At 36.9% G+C, this 20,085-nt stretch overlaps 1 protein-coding gene across 1 annotated transcript in view; it reads right to left on the bottom strand.

The window, feature by feature from the left end:
- LOC150100659 (death-associated protein kinase 1-like) overlaps positions 1-20,085 on the bottom strand; it is a 441,829-nt gene that overhangs the window by 49,465 nt on the left and 372,279 nt on the right. The window contains exon 17 of the mRNA XM_090401850.1: positions 7,958-8,161. Within this exon, the coding sequence (XP_090257976.1) occupies positions 7,958-8,161 (204 nt within the window). The remainder of the gene's footprint in view (positions 1-7,957; positions 8,162-20,085) is intronic.

The following is a 20,085-nucleotide window of genomic DNA, read 5'->3' as shown; positions in this document are numbered from 1 at the left end:
TTTTCTTCAGTAAATGAGTTTAAGATTTTTTTTTGACTCCCACCTGCAAAAGGTTGTAAACTCATAGTACAATAGTACTATAAGTGGAGTAAGGATTTTTTCAATTTTTCTCAATTTTATATGTTATTAATATTAATTTTTATTTACTTTTTGGATAGACCGGAAACCCTACTGTAGAGATCAAACATGGAACTTTTTCAAGCTGCTCAAGGCCTCCAATAAGCAGGGCAGTGGTCCCACACCAGGTGATGAATGAAATTCATCTCTGACCTAAAGACAATCATTGTCTGTGGAGGGGTTCAAAGACTCAGTCAGCCAGGCAGACATTGCATGTGATAATTGAAAATCATTTAATTTCAAGAAAGTAGAAATAGTGAATGATTTTATTTGAAAGAAAAATGGACATACTACTGAAAAGTTTTATTTTGTATCAGTTCTTATCTAACCTTTGTGTGTGTCTTTGTCTTTATGTGATTGCCTTGTGATGAAAGATGAATTTCATCATGCAGTATGAAAGCACTGCTCCACTTATTGGAAACGTGAAGTGCCATGAAAAAGTTCCATTTTTGGTCACTAGAGAAGAGTTTTGGGATTATGCAAAAAATAAATAAAAATACAAATATATTATCATTGATCATCATCATCAATTTCCTGATATGTATCCTCAAGGGGGGGTGTTCAGGCTACTATGACAGCACTACATAATTAAGTTCTATCAACAATTTTCCTCCAAATTAGTTTATTACTTGTCAGAATTCTAATATTGTTGTATTAATATTTCATTCTTCTAAGGCACTTCTCATTGAATCAATCCACCTAGACATTGGATCTCCTCTAGATCTTATTCCTGTCATCTTGGCATCAAACACCTGTTTTGTAAAACTTTCCTCTTCCATTCTATTTAAGTGACCATACCACTTTAGATTAGCCCTGGTCACACATTCTTGAATGCAAACAATGCCGAGTTCCTTCCTAACGTCTTCATTTTTAATATGATTCTGCCATTGATGCCACTTGTTCACTCCCAATATTTTTCTAAGAAGCCTCATATTTGTGGCCTCTAATCTTTTGATCAAGTGCTTTATTTCTAACTCAACTCTTTTATCCATAACTTAAAACTGGTTTGAACACTCTCTTACATACTACTAATTTAGTGTTTTGACTAATTTCTCTCTTATTCTATATATATTTATTCAACTGGCTCCCCACCATAACAGCATAACTCATTCTGTTTGCTATTTCCACATTTAACTTGCTATCTTCACTAAAAAAACTGTGCCGAAATAGGTGAAATATTTTACTTGTTCTATGGGCTCTCTATTCAGAATGAAGCTGAAGTTTTTTATGTTCCTATTTCTTTTCGCAGTCTTGTGGCCTCTAATCTTTTGATCAAGTGCTTTATTTCTAACTCAACTCTTTTATCCATAACTTAAAACTGGTTTGAACACTCTCTTACATACTACTAATTTAGTGTTTTGACTAATTTCTCTCTTATTCTATATATATTTATTCAACTGGCTCCCCACCATAACAGCATAACTCATTCTGTTTGCTATTTCCACATTTAACTTGCTATCTTCACTAAAAAAACTGTGCCGAAATAGGTGAAATATTTTACTTGTTCTATGGGCTCTCTATTCAGAATGAAGCTGAAGTTTTTTATGTTCCTATTTCTTTTCGCAGTCTTGGTCATTTTATTGCTCATTTTCATGCCAAATTTTTAGTTAGAGAACCCTCGAGACTTGCACTGGATGTGTTTAGTAGTACATCATCTGAACAAAGCAAAGAGCTAAGTTTGATATCTGACTTTAAATTTTTCAGGAAATGACAGCTTATACTAAAATAGGGGTTCCTAACCTTTTTGGTCCCTGTACCCCCCTTGGCTTTTAGTAAATTATCTGGTACCCCCTATTCATTATAATAAGAAATAAATTCTTAAGTTTACCATACAGATTCAAAGAATATAAGAAATAAACAGTAATTAAGTTTTCATAAAAGTTTTATTCGGTAAATAAATCAATTACATTATCATAAAATGTAAATGATTCTGTTTCTTATCCACCAACAGTTTTATTCTTGATACAGTTTTTGAAATAGATACCTGCTTATCATGTTTAGGCTCCAGTTTGTTTCTTGTTTTGGATTTGATTGAAAACAGAACCGAGAATCCTGATTCACATAGATAAGTTGTTATAAATGGAATTATAGCCATGTAAACACGTTTGGTGATAACGGGATATGCTTCTCCAAGTATACACCAAAAATTTTCATGATTGGAATTCAATTCAGAGTTTATTGTTATTGCAGAGATCAATTAGCTCGTTTTTCACTAGGTAGTTGTCACTGATTTTTTCTAAATCAATATGAAAAGGGTTATGTATCCAGACTTCATTCATTTGGCCAGGAGGAATTATTCTTGCAAGCGCCTCTTTCAAAGTTTTTAAATGCAATATAATGCTATCACGGACTTCCTGTTTTAGTTCATATGCCGGATCTGAAGTGATTTCATCAAGAGATTTGAAATTGGCAACATTACCTAACTCCACCCTTCTTCCCCAGAGAGTCAATTTTTCTTGAAACGATTGTATCTTTTCTTCAGCCTCTGCGAGAATGACATCTGTATCTTGCAGTGAAATGTTCACAGAATTAAGAATTCCAAATATATCAGAAAGATAAGCCAGAGAAATCTCAAAGTTTGAATCTTTGAAATATGAAGCAAAAGCAGATTCTTTTTCGACTAAAAAAATTTCTTATTTTTTTAAAATTTTTATTAAATTTCTAAGTTCGAAAACCCTTCCTAAAACATTTCCTCTGGATAACCATCGTATTTTTGTATGGAGCAGCAGTACGTTATGATCTGCTGCAACCTTTTTACACAAAGATTTAAACACACGGTGATTCAATGCTTTTGTTTTGATAAAATTCACAACTTGAACAACAGCATCCAAAATGGCATTCAAATTATGTGGAAGTGTTTTAGATGCTAAAGCATACTGGCGAAGGATACAATGGCTTGTAAAAATATTTGGGTTGATTTCTTTAACTAAAGTGGTGAAACCTGATTTTTTTCCCCCAACATAGCGGGAGAACTGTCAGTACAAATAGATACTACTAATTCCCATGAAAGGCCATTTGAATCAAAAAAATCATTCACCAAATTCATGATGTCCACTGCCTTTGTTATTTCTTTCAAGAGTTTACAAAAAAGAAATTCCTCATTTATTTCATTCTGATATATATATATCTCATAAAAAAGAAGATGTATGCAGTTAGAGACATCAGTTAATTCATCCAACTGTAAACTAATTCTTGCCAGACTTTTCTTGATTTCCTCCACTACCTGTACACATGTCTTCTGACATTTCTCGAATCCAATCACAAATTGTATTATTTGATAATGGTATTTGTGCAAATTTTCTCTTTTGCTTCTTTACCACACATCAACTCAACCATGTCCATAGCACACAGCTTCACTAATGTCTCAGCAATTGTATGTGGTTTCTTTTCTTTGGCAATCCTGAATGCAATGCGATAACTGGCCTCCAGTGCTGGCTTCTTTGGGGTAATAAATCCATGGTCACAAAGTGTGATATTCTTACCATATCGTGCTCGTTTTATTCTAAATGAGGACTCTGACTCGTTAGAATGTTTAGGATGAACATTCTGAAGATGCTCTCTCAATTTTGATGGCTTCATACTGCCATTGCTGAATATCTTGGAGCAAATGAAGCAAATGTGCGGCTTTTGCACACCTTCTTTGTCAAGCACAAACGTAAAACCATATTGCACATAACGTTTCTTTGGCGTGGTCATTCCTTGGGTCTGCAAAAATAATATTTTTTTTGTATATAAATCCTGATCTAACCTTTCATTTTAAAAATAAGCTAAAAAATAAATAATATTTTAATGTATTTAAATCTTGATTTATCCTTTCATTTTTAGAATAGGCTAAAAATAAACTATAAGCTACTTATGATTAGATTAAAATTTAGTCAGCAAAAGTAATTTAGCTAACCTATGTTTATCACTAAAACATGTGTACTGTGAGCATGTCGAAATGAAGCAGTTGGAGTGTGTAACATACAGTACATCACGCACATAAGCAGGAGGTGCAGATGCCATGGACACGAGCCTTGAGGGAGTGCTGATCTGGCAATTTCACTAGCTATCTTGAATCTTAACTGGGCATTTTGAGTTATCGGACCCTTCAATGAGGGAAAAAAGTATGCAACCTCACTGTGTCCGAAAAGAGATCTGAAATGTTGCTGGTGTGGCTGACAGACAGTACCAACATGGAATAGCCTGGAAATGTTGATAACATAACTATTTTTGGAATATATTAATAGCATAATATACTTATTTACCTGCAATTCACCACAAGCTTCCCATACCCCCCAGGGGTACGGGTACCCCAGGTTGGGAACCTCTGTACTAAAATATTAATTAAAAAACTTTAATCAATACTTTCCAATATTTTGGCAATGTTACATTGCCATCTTCTGGGAACATAAAACTATGATATGTGCACGCAGGCACTAACAACGAGCAAATGAACCTGAAGAAGGCAACTGGCATTCCCGATACCATTCTATATTCTTACTGGTCATCCCATGACTTTTGCATAGCTATCACACATAGCTTAGCTCTTATATATTTTTCTCTGTATTTTTTCTGAACTTTCTATATGCTTTCTTCTTTTCCAGGGTTGCTTCTTTAACTTCTTGTGTCCACTATCACATTTTTATTTTTCTATCCTTGCAGACAACTTTACTACATGCCTGCCTAGTTGAATCAATCAATTTTTTTCTTCAGTGTTTGCCACTGAGAGATTTAGTTCTTGTTTTCAAATATTTTATATATATATATATATATAAATTAATTGATAAAAATACAAAAAAACCTCACTCCATCCCACAGTTATAGTATGGGTTTAAAACTATTTGTGGGTGGAGTCATAATTTTTAATTGTTGAACGTTTTTTCACTTGGTTAGACTATAAATTAAAGATACCAAGAAATTATATATTGGTTTAATTCTTTAGGGTCTGGGTAGTGACACTTCCCATAATGCATAGGATTATACATGTCTGCAAGGATATGTGCTTTGCATTATGGGATACTAAGGCAAGTGATGTGAAGTCATACCACCTTTACCATGAGTTGCACCAGTCCTGAAAATACTTCATGCGCAAACTTTGTTTGCTTACACTTGGATAAAGGATTAAACCAAATATATAATTTCTTGGTATCTTTAATTCATAATTTTTAAATAACTAAAATAACTTTTAAATATAATATTTTAAAAGTTTTAAGAAGAAGCAAAGTTACGCAGCTTTCACAGGTGAACTGTGAAAGCTGCGTAACTGTGAACTTTAAGTATACAAACTATTATTTCATATGCAGGCATTTGAAAAGAAAAACTAATCTTTAGTAACTCAGAAGAAGTCTCTGAAAAAACCCTTGATTAATAAAACTAGAGAGGCACATGGTAAAGTTGTCTGCAATGATGGAAAAATCAGAAATCCATGGCAGACACAAGAAGTGAAAGAGGCAGTCCTGAAAAGAAGAAAGCATATCAAAAGTTCCTAGCTCCTAAGTTGACAGATATCATATGAGAATACATAGAAAACATAAGAAAGCAAAACTGTTTAAAAGGTAGCTAAACAAAAGTTTTCAGAAGACGTTGTAGAGAATATAGAAAATAAATATCAAAAAGGCAGCAAAATTTTCTGAAGGATTGCAAGGCTTAAAAATGGAGCAAAGGATAAGAATATAAGAATACTGTAAAAGGAATCAGAAATGACAAAGGCAAAATGAAAACTGAAGATATCCTAGATGTTTAGAGTAAATATTTTGAAAGACTTAAATGAAACAAGAAGTGACAGAACAGTGGTAGAAAATATTCAAGAAGAAAGCAATCAGGAGTACATATCAATACTTGAGATAAAAAAAGGCAATCAAAAACTTGAAATGTGGGAAGGCAGCTCAAGTAGATGATATTCAATAAGAAATGCTCAAGTTTCACAGTGGATGCATTGCATAATTCAGAAGGGATGATAAGAAGAAGGATGAATTCCACATGACTGTAGTAGAACTCTCAAAGTACTTCTCTATAAAAAAGGGAAATAAAACAATTATTATTATTATTTATTATTATTCAGGCCTCCATGGAGTCAAAAGACTCATCGTGGGAGGTCCTTTCTAAGAAACACAAGTCTATCAAGACTCATCGAGGAAGGTCCCTCCTAGGAAACACAAAGTCTATCATACTACTCCTTAAATGCAGTGACCGCTCTCGCTCTCACCACTCCATCAGGCAATGCATTCCATGGTTCCCCCCCCATTGAGTATTCCAGTAAGGATTTATGCAAGCATACTTTAGAAGAGACTAAGAAAAACTTGGAGAAGCACAAGCTGGATTAAGGACAAAGAAGAAAGGAAACAAGAAAGCAAACCAGAAAGGACAAAGAAGAAAGGAAACTCCTAGGAAACACAAAGGCTATCATACCACTCCTTAAATGCATTGACTGTTCTCATTCTCACCACTCCATCAGGCAATGCATTCCATGGTTCAACCAATGGATTTATGCAAGCATACTTCAGAAGAGACTAAGAAAAACTGTCTAAGGAAAACTTGGAGAAGCACAAGCTGGATTAAGGACAAAGAAGAAAGGAAACAAGAAACAAGAAAGGAAACTCCTAGGAAACACAAAGTCTATCATACCACTCCTTAAATGCATTGACCGTTCTCGCTCTCAGGCAATGCATTCCATGGTTCAACCACCCTCCATGCAAAGAAACCGCTCCTCACCCTCTTTCTCACAGTTTCCTTTTGTAACTTCCAGGGATGGCCCCTTGTCATGACTCCTTCCCGCTGTTCAACTAAGCAATGTAAGAATTACAGGAATATTTCCCCTCTTGAGTATTCCAGTAAGGATTTATGCAAACATACTTCAGAAGAGACTAAGAAAAACTGTCTAAGGAAAACTTGGAGAAGCACAAGCTGGATTAAGGACAAACAAGGATTGTCAGAATCATATTTTCATTTTATGACAGATAGTTAAGAAATAGGAATAAAACAAGGATCAGTATTTAAGTTTGATTGTTCTGGAAAATATACACGACAAGGTTCCAAGAGAAAAGCTCTTTAAAACACTATAATTATTTGGTGTAAATAGGACAAAGTACCACGTTATGCACGGTCTGTATTTAAGTTTTAAGTCAGCAGTTAGAATCAAAGAAGGTATAGGAAGATGATTTGATATGAAATTGAGTGTGAGACAAGAGCGCATGCTATTTCCACTGCTATCCATGTAGATGATGAATAGCAATTTATGAAAGAAAGACACAATTTTTATGAATGGAGAATCTATAGAATAGGTAAATAATTTCAACTATTTAGGTACAATATATAGTGCAGATGGCAAATTAAAAATGGAAACAGACAACAGAATTAGCAACATGGCATGGTCGAGACCCAACTGAAAATTAGAGGAATGAACATATCACATCAGTATCAGAATCATATTAAAAATGAAAATATTAGGAAGGAACATGATATTGTGAGCATTCAGAAATGTGAGAAGAGCTAACCTTAAGTGGCATAGGTATTTAAATAGAAAGGAGAGGAAAGGTTAACAAAACAAGTGTTTTTTTGCAAGATGGTAGGAAAAAGACTCATAAGAAGACTATGATTTAAGTGAATTGATATAGTAAGAAGTACCTTAGAAAACAAAAATATAAGAGCTTACAATAAGGCATCTTGGCAGATAACAGACTAATTTGGAGAATAATTGGTTGATGGGAAGTTAGCAATGATGCAAACTTTTCATGTAGTACCATCATAGTGTCCTGTATACCCCATGATGATACATATCAAGAATTTGATGATCGTATATTTAAAACTATATCAAAGAATAAATTAAATTTTTACTCTAAATTTTGGAAAAATAACTTGCCTGTAGTCTGGGAAATAACGAAAATAACATATGCCTCACACCTGACTGGCATTTAATCTTCAAACCACCATATACTCCTTCAGCATAGTCAGCACTCTTTTCCCATAAACCATCAAGTGTTTCCACCATGTTGAAACAAGGAAACTCATATTCTGTGTCTCCATCATTAACACACTGAGTGCACAACTGAAGAGCTTCTAGAACCTACAATAAAATCAATGTATACATAATAAACACTAATATAAGAAAACATGAAACATTTGTACATCTTAAGTCACTAATTGCTAAAAGGGATTGAAAGAAGGCAAAATTGTCCCACTTCACAAAGGTTATGATAAGACTATAGCTACAAACTATAGGCTGATTTGTATAACAGGATCTGTATATCTTACCCCTTGTAGCTAAGGTATTGGGGAGATTAACTAGTTGATAAGAGAAGTATTCTCTGTGATTGTCAGCACTGGTTAGGTAGTCAAGGACTCATCAAGGAAGGCTGTACATCACCCAAACCAGCTTTCATATCTTGCCTTAAACTCGTTCACATTAGATGCACTCACTACCTCTAAAGGCAAACTATTCCACTCACTCACTCACTGCATGAGAGAAAAATTTAGCTCTTATCCCTTTCTTAACCATGAATAAACTTAACTGGATGCTCTCATGTTCTCTTCTCACCTATCATATAATGAAAAATTTCATCGCACAATATCCTATAACACCCATTCAGAAGTTTATAGACCTCTACCATATCACCTCTCTTTCTCTTGTTAACCAGAGTTTGTAGTCCACATAATTACAATCTGTCCTCATAATCTAAATTCCATAATATCTTCATATAACCTTTGTAACTCTGCTTTGCATCCTTTCCACAGCTTCTTTGGAACCTAGAAACCAAATCTGTGCACAATAATTCGGGTGTGGTCTTATCAAGGCCTTGTAAAGAGGAAAAATGACTTCCTTCATCCTTACATATCAAAGTTTGCTTCAACATTGCAATTATCCTCTAAGTTGTATTTGTAATTTTTGCTATGTAACTTCTGAACTTCAAATTCCTATCCACCATTATGTCAAGATCCCTTGCCTCATCAGTTTTTTGTAGCATGACCCCTCTAATATAATATCCCATTGGAAATCTCATTACATCGAAGTGCATTACTAACATCAAACTGACAGCCACTCATGTAAATCAACTATCAGCAAATTTAAGCCAGTAGCAGAAAACTCATCTCTTGTCCAAACAGTAACCATGCCTTCTGGTCCCTTGCAAAAGCCATCAGATGCAACTTCTACTCACCTGGACCCCCACCTCTCTTCCATCCAGATGGCACCACTGTTACAGCACCCAAAGAAAAAGCTAACCTCATAGCATCACTCTTTTCCTCTAACTCCTTCATAGACAATGAAGGCAGATCCCTCCTTTTATATCAGCAACTGAGCACCAAAAGCCCGTTCACTACATAGAAGCTCACCAGTTAATCAGCAACCATTAGTATGGATTCTGCCAATCCTAATCCAGATCCAAGGCTTTCAATTATGTTGGTATCAAGAATTGCTTTGCAAACTGCCTTCCTTTGGTCTACCTGCCATCCTTTGTATAGCCAACTTTCTCTCTGGTCGTTTCCTGCATGTCATGGTGGACAGCACCCTTTCTTCGAGCTTTGCCACCAATGCAGGATTACCTGAGGGCTCCATTCTCTCACCTACCCTCTTTCAGCAGGAATATTAAACAACCTGAATGTTACAAAGTCATCTGGTCCAAATGGTATCTCTTCTATTGCGTTCCAGAGCTAACACCTGTCCTCTATCATCTCCTCAATCTTCTATACTCAACTGGCACCTATTTCATCTCATGGAAACTAACATATATCCAGCCCATTCCAGAAAAGGGAGACAAAAGCCTATCTTCCAACTACTGACCAATTACCATCACCTCAATCCCCTCCAAAATAATGAAGAAAGTTATCAATGGTCAACTTCTTCACTACATAGAAGCTCACCAGTTAATCAGCAACCATTAGTATGGATTCTGCCAATCCTAATCCAGATCCAAGATGCCTTCCTTTGGTCTACCTGCCATCCTTTGTATAGCCAACTTTCTCTCTGGTCGTTTCCTGCATGTCATGGTGAACAGCACTCTTTCTTCGAGCTTTGCCACCAATGCAGGATTACCTGAGGGCTTCATTCTCTCACCTACCCTCTTTCTCTTATACATAAATTTCCTACTTTCAATCATTACAAATCCTATTCAGAGCTTTGCCGATGATTGCCCTCTCCATTCAGCTTACTCCTTTGATAAACTATGTAGTTCCCAGACATCCCTTACATCAAGATCATCTGAGACCAGGGCCTTAAACACTGATCTCCATACCATCCTTCGGTGTGCATATCCTAGTCACCTTCAATGCCACCAAAATGCAGTCCTGCCATTTCTCTTGCAAAAGGGATCTCAGCTCACCTTCTCTCATCCTCAGTAATACACACACATCACTGGACAGGATGAACTCTCTCTCCCTGGACTAACATTTACCTCCAACCTCTCTTGGCACAAACACATCATATCAATAGCTTCCTCAGCTTCTAAAAAACTAGGCATTCTTTTTTCTGCTCAAGAAGGTATTTTACACTCACCCAGCTATTAACCCTATATAAATCCCAAATTCACCCTTCCTTAGAATACTGTATACACATTTGGGTTAGTGCACCTACACTTTAAAAATTCTTGATGGCAATTCAGCTCATAGATGACCTTTATCTCACAGGCTAACTGCAACCTCTATCTCACAGATGGAATATTTAAGTTCTGTGTCTCTTCTATAGGTACTTCCATCGTCACTGCTCCAGTGAAATGGCGAATAACACCTCTACTTGCTGTTAGGCCTATTAAAACAAGATCAGCTGCTGCCCAACATCTCTTTACAGTACAACTCTACATCTAACCTGCTTCTCCTCTTCCTCATTTATTCCATCTACCTCTGTCTTCTGGAACAGCCTTCCTCATGATGTGTTTCCCAACAACTTCAATCTTTATCCTCAGTTATTCTTTCTCAATCCTCATCTGCACCTCTCACTCATACATGGCATTGATGTGCTAGAGGTTCTTGTATCTCTTGTGTGTGATAAAAATTCATTTGCCAAAATTTCCAGCCTATTCAATGATTCTGTAGGTACAGGATATCGGTAGCATCCATGATTTCTCTGCTTATCTTTTCATCATCAGCAAACAATTGAACATCTCCTGTTAGATCCTTCCTAATGTCATTAATATACAGATTGAACAAAAATGTCCCAAGAACTGAACCCTGGGGTACACCACTTATTGATATCTGTCTGTCTACCATCCACTTATACAAATCAAGAGTTTATACTTCAAGCTCATATTTTTCCAGTTTATGCAACAGCCTTTCATGTGGTATCGTATGAAATGCCTTAGCAAAATCCAACAGTATCATAGTGTATCCATTCCCTTTATACAACTCGACCATAACATTGTTATAAAATACGAGCAAACTGAAAAAAAAAAAAAAAATAACCATTCCTTTAGTAAACCCATGTTGTTCCTTTCAGAGTATAGCTCATCAGTCTACTGACTTCTGTATGTGAGTTCTTACCAACTTCTCTAAAATCTTCACCAGAGATACTGATATGTCAGTAGTTACACATAGTTTTTGCATACCAATCTTGTACAATGGAACTATCATACATTCTTTCCATTCCTGTGGTATCTTTCCTAAGCTGAGACTCAAGTTATACAAACATACCATATCAAAAGTCTAGCCAATTTGGTTGAACATGCCTTTAGCATATGCACTGCAATTTCATCTGTCCCTATTGCCGAATTCTTATCCAGGTTATGTAACAGCTCTTCAACCTCATTCTCAAGCACCTCTAACTATTCATTCAATGTAGTAGTAGAACTGTGCACCGTGTTACATGCACCTGGTTGATATATATCTTAGCAAAAATGAGCATTCATTACATGAACAATTTCATTAGCTTCTAAGACTAGAGTACCATCTGCATTCAGTAAAGTTATTCTTCCACATTTATTCTTTCTTTTACTAGCAGCATAACAATGAAATTCTTCTGGACTGCCTTTAACCTGTATAGCCAATTTCTTTTTACATAATCCAATTTAGCTTTCCACAGAAAGTCATTATTTACAGTCATTATTTTTGTAACCTGTGCTTTATGTATTTTATAACTTATCACACTTTTATTCCCAGATTCTGATATGATCTCTTGCTTAATAAGGTTGCACATCCATTTCACTCCGATCCTATTTATTCAAGCTCTAGGGATACTTTCAAATACTGATTCATTCAAGCGCTTTTTCAAAGATTCCCATGAATTGTTGATATTTTTTCCATTCAGTAACTGATACCAAAAATAGTGTTCTCCTAAGTTGGTCATGATTTCCAGTTTTGTAGTTCATCAGATAACCTAATCTTATTGGAACATCAATAAATTAACTGCTTTCCAGGAAGGCACAGCATGATCACTATAACCAACTGATGGTAAAATGGGAATATTCTTAACAGAGACCCCTTCTGACACTACAAACAAATTGAACTCTTTGACCTTGCTTTCCTTCTTTCATATTTAAGAACTCTATTATAAGCAATATCATAAGGGACTTTGTGGCATGCAGTGCTTGTGGCATGTATGTGTCTCGGGAATTGGATATGTGGCTTGTGAAAGAGAGCGGAGAGCATATGTGCGCAAAATGCAGGCAGTGGGAGGAAATACGTGCATTCGAAATATCAATATCTGATCTTGTTGCTCCAGGAAGGGGGAATGAATGTAGGAAGACAAGTAGTGTGATAGGAGAGAATGAAAAAAATATCTATATGAATGAGAAAATAATAGTTGATAGTGTGGAAAGCGTGAGTGACTGTGAAAGTTTAGGAGATGGTTTTGTTTGGAGAGTGAATTTAGATTAAGAGTGACTGACCTGCAGAGGGAGATAGATGAGCTGAAAGAGGAGGTGGAATGTCCTGTGAATGAGAGCAGAAGTATGAAAGATAAGATTAGGAGAATGGAAGAGATAAATGCAAGCCAAATCAGAGTAGGGGAGAGAGAGAGAGAATTTTGGGAGCGTTAGAAGAGGAGAGAAAGGAAACAGTAGAAGAGAGGGAATGAGAGAGAGGTATGGAAATGCTAACAGACGAGAGGATGGAAACAGTAGGAGAGACGGAATGAGAGAGGGAAATGGAAGTGCTAGAAGAGGAGAGAATGGAAACAGTAGGAGAAATGGAATGAGAGAGAGGTGTGGGAATGCTAGAAGATGAGAGGATGGAAACAGTAGGAGAGCCGGAATGAGAGAGGGATATGGAAGTGCTAGAAGTGGAGAAAATGGAAAGAGTAGGAGAGAGGGAATGAGAGAGATGTATGGGAGTGCTAGAAGAGGAGAGAATAGAAACAGTAGGAGAAAGAGGTATGGTAAAAGGTATAATGTATGGTGACTCAACGATCTGTGGTGTTCAAGATAGGATGCATGAGGAGTGTTTGCCAGGAGGAACAATAGAAAGGGTGGCTATGGCAATTAAGAGAGGTGAAAGGGTGAATGAGATGATTGTGATAGTAGGAACAAATGACTTGAGTGAAAATGTAAGTCGGGGAGCGAGAGATATGAGTTTTTGCTTGAGACTGTACGGAAGAAGATAGAGAGAGGAAAAATAGCGTGCATGTTGCCTAGGTATCATAATGATGAGCTGAGCAGAAGAGCGATGATATTGAATGACATAATAGCGAGAATGTGCGACAAGAGAGGACTGGCATATGTGGATGCTTGGAGTGCGTTTGAGGAAAGAGAGGAATTGTATACGACACCACTTGCATTTGAATGAGGACGGATGTAGGCATCTGGAGAGATTGCTGTTCTGAAAAAGTCAGTGTGTCTCAGGGAGGAGGGTAGCAGGGGTGGCCTCTTGTAGGAATGGGTACTTGGGAGAAGGGAGATGACATCAGGTAACACTGAGCCCAGTGGAGTCTAGAAGGGATAATGCTTGGTATAGAAAATGGCATTTATATGTTTTATACTAACGCCAGGGGTATCCGGAATAAGGGAGAGGAATTGGTGGCGCAGATAGCATCAGCCTGGCCAAAAGTTATTGGGATCACTGAGATGTGGTTGACAGAAGGGGATATATTAACAGGAATAGAAGTTGCTGGGTACAGCATTTTTCATCAGGATAGGATGGAGAGCGTGGTGGTGGGGTACTGTTTATGATAAGTGATGAGCTATGTCCTCTAAAGAGTGGAGGCTTTGGAAGGAAGTGAGATAAATGATTTTCAAAGCATATGGTGTGAGGTAGAGGTAGGCCAGACAGGATATTTAGTGGGGTGTTGCTACAGACCCAGGAGCACAGAGGATGGGGACCAGGAGATGTTTAGACAGTTAAGTTTGGCAAGTGCAAGAAGAATGATTGTTATGGGAGATTTTAACTACAGTAGTATAAATTGGAGAGAGGAAGTTGCATGTAGCAATAGGGGAATGAAATTTCTTGAATTCTTGAGGGACAAATGTCTTAGACAACATGTAACAGAGGGAACAAGAGGTTCAAGAGTTTTGGATTTGGTTATACCATCAGAAGAGTTGATAATAACTGAGATGACATCTCTCCCACCAGTTGGAGAGAGTGACCATATGGTTTTGACTTGGAAAATGAATAGACATGCAGGAGTATCAAAGAGACAGGAACTTATGTGGAATTATAAAGCAGGTGATTATAATAGTCTTAGATGTCAACTTCGGGAAGTTTCATGGAGGGAGGAATTGGAAGGCTGGGATATCATTAGTGCGTGGGAAATTGTGAAAGAATATTTGTTAGCAGCAATGGTGAGTTGTATACCATGAGTGAAGAAGAGGACACAATTTGGAGTAAAGTGGATGACAAACAATATTAAACAGGAATTGCATGCGAAAAAGAGACTATCAAAGAGATATAATGAGACAGGTGAAGAGAAGATGCATGAAGAATATAAGACACAGGCCAGAAGAGTGACTAGTGTGGTAAGGAAAGCGAAACTGGAATATGAGAGGAGATTGGCCCTAAGATCCAAAGAAAATCCTAGGGAATTTTTTAGCTATGTGGCCAGTAGGAGGAGAGATGATTGTGGAAGAATGATATTGTGGGATAAAAATGGGAATAGAGTGACTGATGCAGAGGACATAGTGGAATTGTTCACTGACCACTTTATTGGAGTATTTCATCCTGGAGGAGTCAGTTTTAATGCTACAGGGATAGGGCTGGTTCGAGGTTTAGAGGTACAGGAGGAGAGTGTGTTTCAGATACTGAGTACTCTGGATGTCAGTAAAGCTTTGGGACTGGATGGTATTTCACCACGAGTGTTGAGAGAATGTGCTAGGGAACTGACAGTGCCTTTAACCTGGCTTTTCAATGAAAGTCTGGCTGCAGGAAAGGTGCCCAGGGAATGGAAGGAAGGTAAGATAGTGCCATTGCATAAGGGTGGTAACAGACTGGAAGTGTCTAATTATAGGCCAGTTTCTGTGTCATCAGTAGTTGTTAAGATCTTGAAGAAAGTAGTGAGGGACAGTATACAGCATTGGGCAGATGAGGGTAATGTTATCTGTGAGAGTCAAGATGGATTTGTGAAAGGGTGCTCTTGTTTTAGCAATATGCTAACCTTTTATAATAAAGTTACAGGAACATTAGATGAGGGAAAGGTATATACTGCCATTTTCTTAGACTTAGCAAAGGCATTTGACAGGGTGCCACATGACAAGCTGATATTTAGGTTGCAGCACATGGGTCTGAATGTCAGATTGATCAACTGGATTCAGGATTGGCTGTCCGATAGGTATCAGAGAGTTGTGTATATTGGGGCAGGTTCAAGGAGGTGGAGGGTTACAAGCGGGGTCCCACAGGGCTCAGTACTGGGACCTATATTGTTTAACCTTTATATCAATGACATTGTCAGTGAATTGCAAGGGGATATTCAGTTGTTTGTGGATGATATGAAGCTGGGAAAGATTATTAATAATAGTGTAGATGTGGTAGCCCTGCAAGAGGATTTGAATAAGCTAGATAGATGGGCAAATAAATGCAAGAGGATTTGAATAAGCTAGATAGATGATCAAATAAATGGGGTGTCGGTTTAATGCAGCAAAGTGTAAGGTCTTGAGGTTTGGGAAACATCGATAGGATGCTGCATATTCTGTGGGAGGAGTTATACTGGAGGAAGTAGGGGAGATAAGAGATCTGAGGTTGATGATTGATAGAAACCTGAAATTTAGGGGACATATTGCAAAAGTGGTGAAAGTAACACAGAGGATTGCTGCAATAATGAAAAGGACACTGACCTGCAGGGATAAAATGGTTATCATTCCATTGTATAAGTCTCTGATCAGACCACACTTAGACTATTGTTTTCAGATTTGGTCCCTAGGATTTGAAGGGGATAAATTAACTGTGGAGAGGGTACAAAAGCAGATAACAAAGATGGTTTCAGAACTGTACAATGTTAGTTATGAAAATTGGCTGAGGGAATGTGGACTGCAGAGTTTGGTGGATAGAAGAAGGAGAGGTGATATGATCGAGACTTTTAAACTGTTGAGAGGTGGTTACAGGGTTGATACTGGGGAGTTCTTTCGTTTGGTTGAACAGCGGGAAGGAGTGATGACAAGAGGCCATCCCTGGAAGTTACGAAAGGAAACTGTGAGCAAGAGGCTGAGGAGTGGTGAGAGCGAGAACGGTCAATGAGTTTAAGGAGTGGTATGATAGACTTTGTGTTTCTTAGGGGGGGGGGACCTCACATCGATGAATCTTGACAGATTTTATGTTCTTAGGAAGGACCTCCCATGATGAGTCTTTTTCCATGGAGGCCTGAATAATAATAATATGCTGCTTGAGAAAGTTGTCTCAAAAAATTGTGCTTCATTCATAGCATGAGATTTCTCATCTATCCTATCAATGTTTGGCAAATTAAAGTCACCCATAATGATCACTCATTTATTTAATTCTTGTAGATAAACTTATACATTGGTGATACATAACTGTCAAATTTTAGGGATATACTATAATATCAATTAAAAAAAACTTTAATTAATACTGCCTATATTTCGGTAATGTTACATTACCATCTTCAGGGAACATAAAAATAATGATATGTGCATGCAGGCACTAACACTAAATAAATATCGCTGAAAAAAAAACAACAACTGAAGTCATTCCTAGAGTTCTAAAAAGTGCCACCTAGTGGGCTAAATGGGTAATCTTGGTGGCTAAAGTAGTCATTTTACTACACCACAGCAAGTATAAATATGAGAGAAGATTATTCCTAGAATCAGCCTCGGCTCTAAAAAAACTCCCCAAACCTCACCAAATTTGGATGCATGAGACTGCCTCAAATATGGGAAGCTTGCATTCTTATAACATCAGCCCAACAGCCAAGACTACCCAATTTAGCCCACTAGGTGGCATCTTTTGGGACTCTAGGATCGAATTCAGTTGTTTTCTTCAGCCATAATTGTTTAGTGTTAGTGCCTGCGTGCACATATTATTTTTATGTTCCCTGAAGATGGTAATGTAACATTACTGAAATATAGCAAGTATTAATTAAAGTTTTTTTAATTAATATCATAGTACACGTTGTCTTTCCCTAAAATCTGACAGTTATGATCACTCATTTAGTACTCATCAGAGTAATTCTGAGATGCATATCATTGTCCCCTGCAAATGAACTGTCAGGTCTCTAGCAACACCCCACCATATATTTCATCCTGTCAGCCTCCAACGTCACACCAGATAGCCCTCAAATTCACTGCAGCATGGGACATTATTACCATTATTGTTTTCATGTGTTTCTCCTCAAGTTATCTGATATCACTATTACCACTCTCCTCCACTCATATCACTCCTGTCATTCCTAAAAATACTATACTTATTTACACTTGATTGATCCAAGTCACAACATCTAATTCTGATAGCCAGGTTTCAATAATGGCAACAATCTTATTCCACGATGTATTCAATAAAGCAATGAACTCAAACCCCCTTTGTTCCTGATGCTCCTGGTGTTTATGTAATTTTTTTAATGGATGTTTGTTAATGGAAAGTTATGTTTTACAAATCTGCTTATGTACTATAATAAGGTGATGCACTGGACAAGGGAGATATATACACAGTGGTATATTTAGATATTGCAAAGATTTCTGATAGATTGCCACATGACAAGCTGGTAACTAAACTACAATGAATGGGATTGGATAGGTGACCAGCTGTCAGATAGGTATCAGCAAGTTGTATACAGCATTCTGAAAGTCACTAGTGATGTGCTGCAGTCAGTAGTGTCTAGCTAGATAGACCTGGAAAGTTAAGGATGCCAGAAAAATAGCCTTTTGGCTTTCAATTTATGTTATAATATACAAACACACCTTTTATGGCATTCATATAATAAAAGTATGTAAGTTCTTTTCACTTAAACCTTGTTATCTTCCAGGTCTACCTACTCACTGATGAAACCTCAAAAAAAGGTTGAAACCGGTATGGGTAGTGACCTCTCCTCATAATGTAATTACAGTATTACATCCCCTAGGGGCTGTGTTTTTACATTGTGAGAAAATATCAAGGATAGTGAGGGAGCTTGCTCCATCTTTGCTTCGAGTTGCCTTGGTGTTGTATTACCAAGTGGTCATTTACACTTGGATTCACCAATAGTTTTTCGGTATATATGAAACTCATAGATTCATAGTTCTCGATCTTAGAGTTTTGCTTACTGGCAGTTGAACAACAAGGGATTTGTATCCCCTTAATTATTATTCTAAAATGTTATTTTTCTTGCTTTTCTGTTAGCAAAATCATCGATGACATTAGCGAGGCCTATTTCATAGTAATGTAGGTAATTCTTAATCTATTTTATTTAGAAAAACTCCTCTCACAACTAGCAGCACTCATAGAAATTGTGAGGAAAATTCGCAGTAGCATTACAATATTTGGAAATGAGTTCTCGAAACTGTATTTTAGAATTAATTGCAAAAGTTCAAAAAGGTTCAAAGAGCCACCCAGGGCAGACAGAACCCTCCACCCCTCCCTAGCTATGCCTCTGGCAGCAGTTGGGATGCGTTCAACTGATGATAAGCAACTGCTTGCAGATGATGCAAAATTGGAGAGAACAATGAGGAGTCAAGTAGATATTGTGGCTTTACAGGAGGACTTGAATATACTGTATAAGTGGGCAAGTGTGTGGAACTATCAATTCTATGTTGCAAAAGTGTAAGGTTCTGAAATTTGGTAAGCATTTTTGGTCCTTGTCCTCCATTGCACCCAGGGATGGGGCCAAAGGCCCCCCCCCCCAAAAAAAAAGAAAAAAAGAAAAAAAGTTAAAATACACTAAAAAATTTTCCAAAATACTTTTCCTAATTAAAATTCATTTTTTTTATTTGTTGTGTCATGTCTGCTATTTCTATACTACTTATGAATTAGCGGTCACATAAGGTGAGAGTACCCTACAACAGAGTTTCTCAACCTGTGGTCCGCGACGATGGGACAGGTGGTCCATAGGCAGATTTAAATTAACCAAATAAATCTATATATTTTAGTTATCCAAACAAAACAAATTAAAATTGAATAAGTAAAATTGAATAAAATAAAATGGATAATTAAAAAATAAAATTAAAATAGTGGCAGAATGTTCATTCCATGAACATTCTGCCACTATTTTAATTTGTAGCGGCAGAATGATTTGAGCAATAAAAGAGGGATTAAGTGAACAACAATATGGTTTTATTGCTTCCACTTTCCCTTAGTGTTTTGTCAATTTTAAAGTGAACACGTGTTGTCCATGTGACCACATTTCAACCAATTGCTTGTTGTTTATTGATTTTTATTGTTGAAGGGTTTCCTACTTCAACCAAGGCTCAATATATCTTCAGAAGTGCTAAGTAGTTCGACAAAGTGTGTTGTGAGTTAACCCCAGTATTTATATATTTTTAGGAAATCACACGACTGAAATATAAAAGCAAGCTGCCAGTTGAGTTGAAATGCTAACTATCTTCAACCGAATTCCATATGTGAAACTGCCATAACAACATTCACTATATATATATATTTGTAAGTTTTAACACGTTTACGAATTTTAACACCTTTGGTTGAACTTTATTGCTGCTT

Source organism: Typopeltis vanoorti, chromosome 12 (genome assembly GCF_054136105.1).
Source record: "Typopeltis vanoorti isolate ZY-2024b chromosome 12, IOZ_Tvanoo_1.0, whole genome shotgun sequence".
In the NCBI taxonomy this organism is placed as follows: domain Eukaryota; kingdom Metazoa; phylum Arthropoda; class Arachnida; order Uropygi; family Thelyphonidae; genus Typopeltis; species Typopeltis vanoorti.
This window is presented reverse-complemented; position numbering and strand designations above follow the sequence as displayed.